At 45.2% G+C, this 10756-nt stretch overlaps 1 protein-coding gene across 1 annotated transcript; it reads left to right on the plus strand.

The window, feature by feature from the left end:
• The first annotated feature begins 1404 nt into the window (after window positions 1-1404).
• Window positions 1405-2207, plus strand: LOC128074015 (histone H1.03). Its single transcript, XM_052669521.1, has one exon. The coding sequence runs from the start codon at window positions 1467-1469 to the stop codon at window positions 2136-2138; it is 672 nt and encodes a 223-aa protein (XP_052525481.1). The 5' UTR covers window positions 1405-1466; the 3' UTR covers window positions 2139-2207.
• The last annotated feature ends 8549 nt before the right edge of the window (window positions 2208-10756 follow it).

A 10756-nucleotide genomic window follows, 5' to 3' on the forward strand; every position in this document is an offset into this window, starting at 1 on the left:
CAGCCGAAACACAGTTACCTTCATCTTGCAGGCCAAAGTGCACTCTCTGGGGTATCTCACTCAGCCCTGTATTTCTTTCCTCGTTTAACCTCCAGAGAATAAAAATTAACAATGTAAAATCACTGGAATAATTCAGATCCACAGTTTGATGTAGAGCTTTTGCTTCTTGACTCGTGAGTGACCGTAAGAAAAACTCATTTAAAATGATTCACAGAGGTCATTTGATATTCCCATCTCTCATTTACCAGGACATGCTGTAGAGATGTAGTTCCTGTTATTTCTCAGAGATGGACATTTTCAGCTAAAAGAGTGTGAAATTTCTCAAAGACAGCTGTGCATCTGTTTACTCAGGCTGCTGTGACGCTGAGTTGTGACCTCATTCACTTCACTCTGTTTCAGTTTCTTGGAGCCCGGAATGTATCTGCTTCACCAGCATGAGCAACTAATGATGGCCTTGTATCCATTGTGTGCAACAATGTTATCACAGACGTGCCTGTCAGTGGTTCACACTGAAAAAAGAAAGCAGAATGCTATTGAAAAGGGAGGGGAGAATTTGAAGGTGGAAACTGAGAATTAATCGGTTTTTATTTAATATGGATCTACCTGGGGAAGGGAAGCTCTTGAAATGGTGTGAGTTTCATTACGTCCCAGATTCTATTTTCACAACGAATTTTAATAAATCGCGATACAAAGACGTCTGGGTTTTAAGATCAAAAGACGGTGTACTACAATGGTAGCTCACGGGTCTCCTGACAAAGCAAGCCTTTCAGGATGCATTGGCAGTGCTCTAACAGGCTCATCCGCCCTCAGGGTTGGTGCTTTGCTCCCGTACAATACTAAAGCAGATGTAAAGAGACGTCGGCTTTCACCCCTCTGCCAGGGTGCCCACCTCTGCTTGCCGACACCGGGAGAGCAGCGGCGGGCCGAGAGGGCGCCGAGTGGGACGCTGTGTTCACAAAGGGGAGCGGGAGCCGAGCCCGTGCCGTGGGGCTGGGTTGTGTTACTTGCTCAGCTTTCAAACGCATTTAAGCTGAGATCAGACACTGAAGCCACTGCGGTATTTGCCCTAATCAGGAGAGGAGCTTCTGAAGTACACGGTTTCATGCCGGCTGTGTGGATTTATCCAAAGGGATACTTTTAATTTAGAAGATAAATAGAATGTTTCCCTGTTCCAGGGTCACCACGGCTCCACTCAGCGGAGTTTCTCGGATCTCTTTCCCTTATTTCTCCTCATTCTAACGGGTAACTCTTCCAGCTTGCGGCACCCACGTCCCCTCACGTCCCAGTAAGGAACTGGGCGCGCGGACGGTCAATTTCTGAAGGAAAAAGAGCTTTTTGGACCGACAAGAAACACAACCGGAGCGGCGGCGGTCGGCGGGGCCAGCCAATCAGCACGCGCGGCGCTGCTATAAAGGGGGCGGCGGCGGCGGCCGCGCCATTGTTCGTGGAGCTCCGCAGGAGGCGCCATGGCCGAGACCGCTCCTGTTGCTGCGCCCGATGTCGCCGCCGCTCCGACCCCGGCCAAGGCGGCCCCCGCCAAGAAGCCGAAGAAGGCGGCGGGCGGCGCCAAAGCCCGCAAGCCCGCGGGCCCCAGCGTCACCGAGCTGATCACCAAGGCCGTGTCCGCCTCCAAGGAGCGCAAGGGGCTCTCCCTCGCCGCGCTCAAGAAGGCGCTGGCCGCCGGCGGCTACGACGTGGAAAAAAGTAACAGCCGCATCAAGCTGGGGCTCAAGAGCCTCGTCAGCAAGGGCACCCTGGTGCAGACCAAGGGCACCGGCGCCTCTGGCTCGTTCCGCCTCAGCAAGAAGCCGGGAGAGGCGAAGGAGAAGGCTCCTAGGAAGAGAACGCCCGCAGCCAAGCCCAAGAAGGCAGCGCCCAAGAAGCCTGCCAGCGCAGCCAAAAAGCCCAAGAAGGCGGCGGCGAAGAAGAGCCCCAAGAAAGCCATGAAGCCAGCGGCCGCTGCCACCAAGAAGGCAGCAAAGAGCCCCAAGAAAGCGACAAAGGCTGCCAAGCCCAAAAAGGCGGTGGCAGTCAAGAGCCCAGCCAAAACGAAGGCGGTGAAGCCCAAAGCTGCCAAGCCCAAGACGGCCAAACCGAAGGCAGCCAAAGCAAAGAAGGCGGCCCCCAAGAAAAAATAAATATCCTGAAAAAAATCCCTCTCCTCTGCTTGGCAGATAAAACCCAACGGCTCTTTTAAGAGCCACCCATAGTTTCTCAAAAAGAGCTGAAATGCTGTTTCTTACGGTTCTTTGTGTGTGCGGTTGGAGGCTCGCTTTTTCAGCCCGTCAGACCGCGGTGCAGATCTCCCTCCCTCCGTTTCCCCCGTGTCCCAGGCAGCTGTCCACGCAGCAGCTCACTGCACCACGTCCGAGCCGGCGCGCTGTGAGGAGCCTCACGGCGGCTGTACGGAACTGGAGCGAATCCGGAGGGTTTGTCTGAGTCCCAGCAGCGCTCGCCGCTCCGGCGCTGCGCCGTGGTTGGCGCGCTCTTTGCTCTTTGCTCTCCCCATCGCGGCGGATTTCGAAAAGCCCGCGCTGCGCGAACATTGGCTGCGGCTGGCGAGCTTCTGGGGTGCGCGGGGTTTCCGAGTTGCACAGGCGCTCCGTCTCTATTCTATCGGGCGGGAATTCAAGTTTTTCGCTCGGCGGAAGAGGTGTATGAACTTAACCGGTGCGTGACTGCCTCCTCTGCGTGGGCTTATTTTAATCCCTGTGCGATTAAGACCCCAAGAGTCTCGTTTCTCCCCTGGATATCGTAGCGCGGGAGTTACTCCTGGAACTCTCCTCATCGCTTCGGTGCTTAAGCTTTTGCCCTTAGAGCCGCAGGGCTCGGTTCTCGTACGGCCACCAGCGGAGGCCAGGAGGAGCTCGTGGGGCTCGGAGCACCCCTGCCTGCACCCAGCCTCACCCCTATGCGGGCGACTCGACCGTGTTTAGTGTGTTCCATGCTCTCAGCTGTGCCTGGGGGCTTGATCAGAGAGAAGGAAAAGAACGGGACGGCTGCTTTTCTTCTATATGTAGTGCCGTAACTACTGTTTCCTCAGCGAGGAAGCAATTTCGCAGATCTGCTCAGCTCTCAATAAAACGGGTTGGTCTTAGCTCGTTAGCCCACATATCCGAAGTGACTGACCAACAGTGGGGGGGCTGCAGTTTGGAGGAGAAATTGTTAGACCGCATTTGCAGATATTCGTTTGCGGTTGTTTTTGTTCTTAAGTCTAAAGGGGAATGAATTCAAAACAGAGCCTGTGCTTCTGAGACATCTTCCTCAACTGTTGCTGTTACGCTTCTTCTGCATGTCCTCCTAGCACACAGTTTTGGTTCTTGTTGGGAACTATGACCTCTTCTTCTATGTAACATACCAACCCACACGTGCATCTCTTCTTGTTTTACTTTTCCCCTGAGCTTTTTGGGTTGGTTCACCGCTCACTGACAGCCCCAAGTCCTGAGCTGAGATCGAGAGGTTGGGGTGGAGCTGCACCTAACAGACTCACGCCTACCGTAAGTTGAAGTTGCTCGCTGTCACACCCACCAATTTTTTTAAGGGCTTTACCCCAACTATTTGCACTGACCCAATGAGACTGGGTCAGTTGTGGTTTTCCATCTCTCTACACATAGTCAAAAAGAAGTGGATTTTGGCTGAGTACATTCAAACAACAGGTACAGTGCTGAGGCAAATGTGATGTTAATGGTCAGTTTATTACTTTGGATTGGAGCCTGAAAAAGCAAAAAACAAGCAGTTGCAGCAGGATGGACAAAACAGCATTACACACCCTGCTAATTGAATTGGAAAAAATATTTTGGCCTGGGAGATGAGTTGGGCTAAATGGCAGTGGTTCTGTGTTGGTGTGCTGTCACCTATCATCTCTATTTGCCCAGAGGAGGGATTAGGGAGTTTCCTCAGGAAAAAAAAATAAATAAATTGAGAAGAGGGAACGTGTCAAATGATAATTATTGATTTTTAAGAAAATCCAGTTCAAACATTTATTGAATTCAGATATCTTTGCATTAGATAAGTTTTAGAAGATTAAGGAATGACTGAACACCACTGGTGATGGAGCACGGCCTGCATTTGGTAGTACCAGTCTAAGACACCTTTAGAGGAAAAGAGTCTGCAGCTGTGGATTCAGCTAAATGGCCTTCACAGTTCTTGGATGGAGGCAGCTGCCAAATAATCTAAAAGTTCCACAGCACAATAAAGGAACTGTGTGGCTATGTGGGAATATTGAGTGCATCAGCTGTATAGGAACCAGCAGACAGAGTACAAGGACAATAATATTAGATAAGTACATAGTAATCTGTTAAATTGTGTATAAAAGGTAGAAATTACAGCAGAGTAGGTTGCATTTGCTTTGCTGATTTATTCAAGACAACTCAGAGTTGGGTCAGCACCACAGTGGACGACAACCAACTCATGCATCATGACCACTTACATAGTGATACAAAGGACTTAATGTCTACAAAAGTTTCCACTGGGTTCTTCAAGTTCTTAGAATCCATCATTCATAAAGTCCCAAACAAATTATTTCATCAGCACGATCTTCTTTCTTAGTCTCCATTTCTCAGTTTGGTTTCAGATATTTGTCTTCAGGTGGTCATGCTCTGCACTCTGCTAGAAAACACAATGTTCCATTTAAAGACTTCACATCAAGTGAATTCATGCAAGCACACCTGAGAAAGTTAATTCTTCACCCTTTGTCTAGCTGTTCTTCATCCTTTGTCTAGTTGTCTAGCTGTCTTTCTACTGATTACTGATTAGCTTGAGTGCGTTTTAAACCAGCTGTGGAACGGGTCATGCAGGGGATGGAGCTGAGAACTTTTGCTTCATGTTCTGCATCAGTATATTCTTTATTTTGCTATATTCTGTGGCAATGTAAATTGCAAAATCATATGACTTAATTCAAAGAAGAAAACACTTATTCTGTTACGTTGTGTAAAGCTGAGCTGGACGGAACAGTATAAGTACTGCCTGAAAACTGTTGTGTGGGGGGTTGTTTTTTTGCTTATTTGTTGGTTTGTTTCTTTACCCAATGGGAAACAGGGAGTGCAGTAGCAAAAAGCAAGAGCTACCTGAGAAAAATGAGCATGCATGCACCAGTGTAGTACATTTGTGGCAATCACACCACTGCAGTTTCAGCCAGTATCGTGAAACAATTTGTTTTCATTCTTCTTCCCTTGGCCTGTGCACTGCTGCTGTGGGGCTGTCAGATTATCTTACCTATGGGAACAGGTGCTGCACAACTCCCTCTTCCCCAAAAATAGATTGTCTTAAACCATTAAGTCCTTGCCACAGGACTGGATTGCCATGTGAATCTCAGGGCCCCACATCAATTTCAGCAGTCCACACTGGCTTCCTAGCAGTTTCCTATTCCAGACACAAAGCAAGCAGATATCCTAATAAATAAATTAGGGGATAGTCCTGTCATTTCAATTATCCAACTGCAAATTGTCAAGCAAAGGTTTGATTCTCTTGTTTGTGGTTACATGGAGATGGGACACATCTCACTGTGCTGTGTGACACCTTTATTGGACATCTGGGCATTCATTTATTTTCTTTATCGTGTTAAGTTGCTGTGACACTGGGGAAATCAGGAAGAGATAAGCTCAGCTCTGCATGAACCAAGATGAGCCACGTGCTGAGATCATAGAATCCTTAAAGTTGGAAAGGATTTTTTAAGGTCATCTTGTTCACATCCCCTGTGATGAACAGGGACACCTACAGCTCGATCAGGTTGCTCAGATCCTGGTCCAGCCTGACCTTGAGGAGCAAACTATTCAGGACAGACTGAAAAGTGCTTATCCACTGGCTAAATAAATAATAATAATTAATAATTAAACAACCATCAAAACAACAGAGGGAATTACTGATTTTTGTTGTTTTCTTTTCTTAGAACGCTGATGATCTGCTTAGTTTCTAGTCCTTGGGAAAGTTTGCTTCACAGAATGTTTTCTTGCCCATGATGTCCTTGTCTCTGTCTTTTAGTTGTGTCCTTTTGTGAGAACCAATGAGCAGAAACTTCCCCAGAGGGTTACTATCACAACCAGGGCTGCTGGAATAGGATTGCAACAGCCCTGGATGCTGGCATAGGGTTGTTGGAATAGGATTCCTACAAGACTCGATTCCAGGTCAGGACATCTCAGTTGCCATGGATTATCTATTATGTTTTTTGCAGATTTTATACAGGCTGTATGCTCAGATTAACAATGTCTGTTCTGAGATGAATGGAAGATAGCACAGATTCTTAGATTTCTACAGTGCCCCCACAGCTTGGACACTTCCTTGTGCTACAGACTCCAAGCAAAGCGAATATTTCTGCCTGAAACACAGGATGCCACATTTTAGGAGCTTTAGGATCTCAAGCAAAAATAACATTTTGCCTTTTGTGAATAACTGTGACCTGGGAACTGGATTGGAATCAGGTTGATTTGGTTGATTCTGTGCAACTATTTCATACTGTGAGCTGAGTCGCTGGTAACCAAAGAGGAGTTGGTTTGTCAGTCAGCAAAGAAAGGCCCCTGCTTAGTGAGGAGCCAGGCTGAGGCTGAAAACACAGGTAGCTTGATTTTTATGTAAAGACAGTTGCAACACTGACACAAAAAATCTTTCATGTTGATTTTGGAAAATTGAAGTTTTGATAAATGCTGAAATGATGATAGATTACACAAAACTCTGTAAAATATGTATATGCTGTTTTCACACATCTTCTGAGGTTGCGAGCAACCTGAGGTGAATAAAGACAGGGGAAAAAAAAGAAGTCTTTGTGGTATCCCACCCTGAAGAAATGGAGAATAGATGCGTACAATCCAAGATTAATTTCCCAGGCTCTCAGAAGGAAGGAGCTGAGTTATGCAGATGTTATGCATGGACAGGAAGGTGAGGGTAGTAGACCCTGCAGAGAAGCCTGAAAGCAGAAGTGAGATCAAAACCAGTTTTGTGCTCAGCTTGAGTTCACTGCAGCCACTTGTCACCCAGACACCTCTGAATTAACAGGATTATGCGACAGCATTTCTTTGCAAAATATGTGCCACAAGTTTCTTTTTCACAGCCCAGATCACAATGCACCCAATTGAGAACTGAGAGGTGCCAGGTCTGTCTATGGGGGCTCTGTCGATGGGAGATGTGTTCTTTACTTTGCTGGTGTTCTGCTGGTGCTGGTGTTCTGTCAGTGAAACCCCAATTCTAGATCTTCCCAAGCACTGCAGGGTTTGCTTTACAATGACTCAGGAATGGCTGTCAGGTTCTGTGGAAAGAAAGAAGTGTAGAAAAATAGGAAGAGTTTTCTCACTCTCCTCAAACACGAAACATAATAAAAACAAACAAATATCAGGGCCCGCAGTAGCCATGAAAATAATTCCTAAACTCATTCGGCAGCCGATGTATGCTGTCACTAGCCAGCCAAAGCAGCATATTATTTTGTACTTGCATGCTGAATAATCATGCATGTATGTAGCTGCCCTAGTAAAAGCATACATTGCCATTGCCACTTTCGTGTTTCTCTGTTTTCTCCACTGTTCACTATAGGACTCTGTGCCCATTCTATAGCTGGCTGCCTTTGGTCACTTTGTTCTTGGCTTCTGGAAGATGATTTATACTTCTCTTCCCAACATAGAAATTGCATTACTCTTGAGAACTTGAGAACCAGCCTAGTGAGGGGAGACTTTGTGCACTCTTGAGGCAGGGAGCCTCAATAAAAGCAGCTGTGTGTCAGATGTATTTTCTCTTCACAAGCATGGAAGAAAAACAAGGACAGCAATAATTAGGATTTTGCATAGAACCAAAACTTAAAAAAACTCAAAGTCTTTTCACTGTGATATTTATTGTGCTACAGTTGCCAGGATCAGAGAGGAATATGAAAGGCCAGATAAGAAAATGCATGCACACTTTGAGAAGATGACAGGAAAGAGTATTCCCCTGCTGTCACAAGCTAACAAATCATATTCTCTTCATAAATCTGTTTTGTTCTATTAAAACCTCTTAGTTTTTATTTCTCTTTGAATTCTCAACAACTGGGACCCCCATTTGCCCCAACTTCCTTTGTGTCCCCCAGAAATTCACTGACAGTAGCTGAGGGTCAGTGTGCAGCAACTCAAGAATTGATCCCTGGCTTGACACAGCCAGACAACCAACGTGTGCCAGGCTGCAAACACAACAGGACCACAAGTAACAATAAATATTCCTGTTGAAAGTTAATCCTGATATGTCTACTAATCCTTTAACTCAAGTACTCACCATATTCTGCCTGGTGTGGCAGAAAGTTTGTTTCAGGCCTTAAACATTGTGTGGCAAACCCAACAAGCTGACACAAAAGCTGTGGATTGAGAGAAGCCAGGCACACTGAAGGAGGGAGGGAAGAGTGAAGATGAAGGACAAAAAATGTATATTGCTCATAGATAAATGTTACACTATCTCTATGGGATGGGAGGGGAGGGGAAAAAGCATGAAGCCGCTCAGCTTGAGAGGGAGAGCAGTAAAGCAACGTCCACGAGAGGGCAGCAAACACTCAATCATGGTAGTGTTTTTCAGCTTTTATGAATCGTTTTCAGCTCCTAAGCAGAAATGTCAGTCAATACTCATTGACTGTTGCCACGATCGTTGTTGAAGTTTCTTGTTTGTAACAGAACGTTTTCCATCCCAGAAGAAATCAGAAGAGGTCTACACCTTCCCTTAAAGGATAAAAATACCTTTGTTAGGAATTTAATTTTTCCATCTCTGAAAACAGCCACATGGATATTTACAATACCACAGAAATGGAAAATACTGTATATTCTTTTAAGGAACTTTTTAGATATTGAAAAAGAAAAAAAAAAGAAAAAAAAGGAAAAAAAAAGAAAAAAAAGAAAAAAAAAGAAAAAAAAGAAAAAAAAAAGGAAAAGGAAAAAGAAAGATAGCAAGTAAGAATCAAACTCTCTTGATTAATGTACTTTTTGTGTCACACTCTCCTTGAGCAGAAGCTCATAAAATGAAGGAAATTGAGATTGTAAAGAAATTCAAGGAAGTAGAAATCAATTGTCAGAAATGCTATTGGATGGATTTTGCTGAAAGAAGCTCCTTTAAAAAACAAAAACAAAAACTACCTCTGAGGAGCAGCTATTTAAAACATTACAACCATGTGTAAGAATCAGTGCTACTGGATAATTAAAGGAACACTGTAAGAAAAAAAAAAAAAAGTGAAACTGTAAGATGAAATACAGACCCGTATTTCAAAACAATATATACAGATATATAAAGAAATGGAGCAGAAATTTCAGAGATACAATAATCAGGAAACTGTTACAAGATCAAGGTCTGGTTCTAATTGAACAAAATTTTAAAAACAAAACAAAAAATAATAATAACAAGTAACAATAATAATAATAGTGATAATAAAGCCAGATAGTCAACTTAAATGAAAAAGCAAGGTTATGACCCAAGAAGGAAAACTCACAAGAAAACAATTTTTGTGCAAGCGGGGCACAAATGAGCCCACAGAAAGCACATTAGGCGGGAAGTAGACCGAGCCCCGCCCCTTCCTCTGCAGTCCCCAATCAGGTCGGCTCTCGCACTACAAATATCCCCGCTCCCCAACAGCCCCCACGCATTTCTTCTCGGTTACCGCGGCGCTCAGCATGTCCGGCAGAGGCAAGGGCGGGAAGGGGCTCGGCAAGGGGGGCGCCAAGCGCCACCGCAAGGTGCTGCGCGACAACATCCAGGGCATCACCAAGCCGGCCATCCGCCGCCTGGCGCGGCGCGGCGGCGTCAAGCGCATCTCGGGGCTCATCTACGAGGAGACGCGCGGCGTGCTCAAGGTCTTCCTGGAGAACGTCATCCGCGACGCCGTCACCTACACCGAGCACGCCAAGAGGAAGACGGTCACGGCCATGGACGTGGTCTACGCGCTCAAGCGCCAGGGACGCACCCTCTACGGCTTCGGCGGCTAAAGTAATCTGACGTTAGACTGCGCTTTTAAAACACCCCAAAGGCTCTTTTCAGAGCCACCCACTTACGCTGGAAAAGAGCTGTGGCGCTGTGTTTTTGTTGGAAGGCCGCCTACAGAGGTTGCTGTTACTTAGTAATTTCTTTGAATCTTGTTACTGTTTCACAAGTGTTTATGGTAATTACTATGTAATGCTTTGCATTCTACTACTAGTAGTTAAGTTAGGTTGCCCAGAGGGGTTTAGTTTACTCATTTTCCCCAGTAAATACTGAGCACCCTGCTAATAAAGTATATTAGCAAGACATTAATTTTCTTTTCTGTTTTTAGGTCTCACAGAGTTTAGTGCAATCTGAAATAGTAATGACACTGTACTTGATCTAAGAATTCTTCCTTTAACCGACTGCAAATCGCTGTTTGGGGAGGATCAGCATATGGGAGTCTAAAAAAGGATGCATTATAATGGCGAGGGGAAAAAAAGAAAAAGAAAAAAAAAAAAAAGGAAGCTGATGCAACATAAGTATTTTATTTCTGATGGCAATCCTAAATGCATTGTTTCTTCATTGTAACCTGGAATAAGTGAGTTGCTTTTTGTTGTTGTTTATTTAAAGATTAGATGCTTAATAGAACTTTCTTTACAGAAAGAAAACACAAATGAAAACCATGTTCCTGGCAAGGTGTTGTAACAATGATTCCAGTCAATAAAAGGACCTACCAACAGGATTTTGTCACAGAATTCTTCCTCCCTCACTATGCTGGAGTGTTTATTAATTTCTGCAGCTTTACACCTTTCATTATGAAGATCAAAGGGAAATAACAGGAAAAATGTTGTGCTTTTTTTCCCCCCTT

Source organism: Tympanuchus pallidicinctus, unplaced genomic scaffold (genome assembly GCF_026119805.1).
Source record: "Tympanuchus pallidicinctus isolate F22 unplaced genomic scaffold, pur_lepc_1.0 scaffold8, whole genome shotgun sequence".
Lineage (NCBI taxonomy): Eukaryota > Metazoa > Chordata > Aves > Galliformes > Phasianidae > Tympanuchus > Tympanuchus pallidicinctus.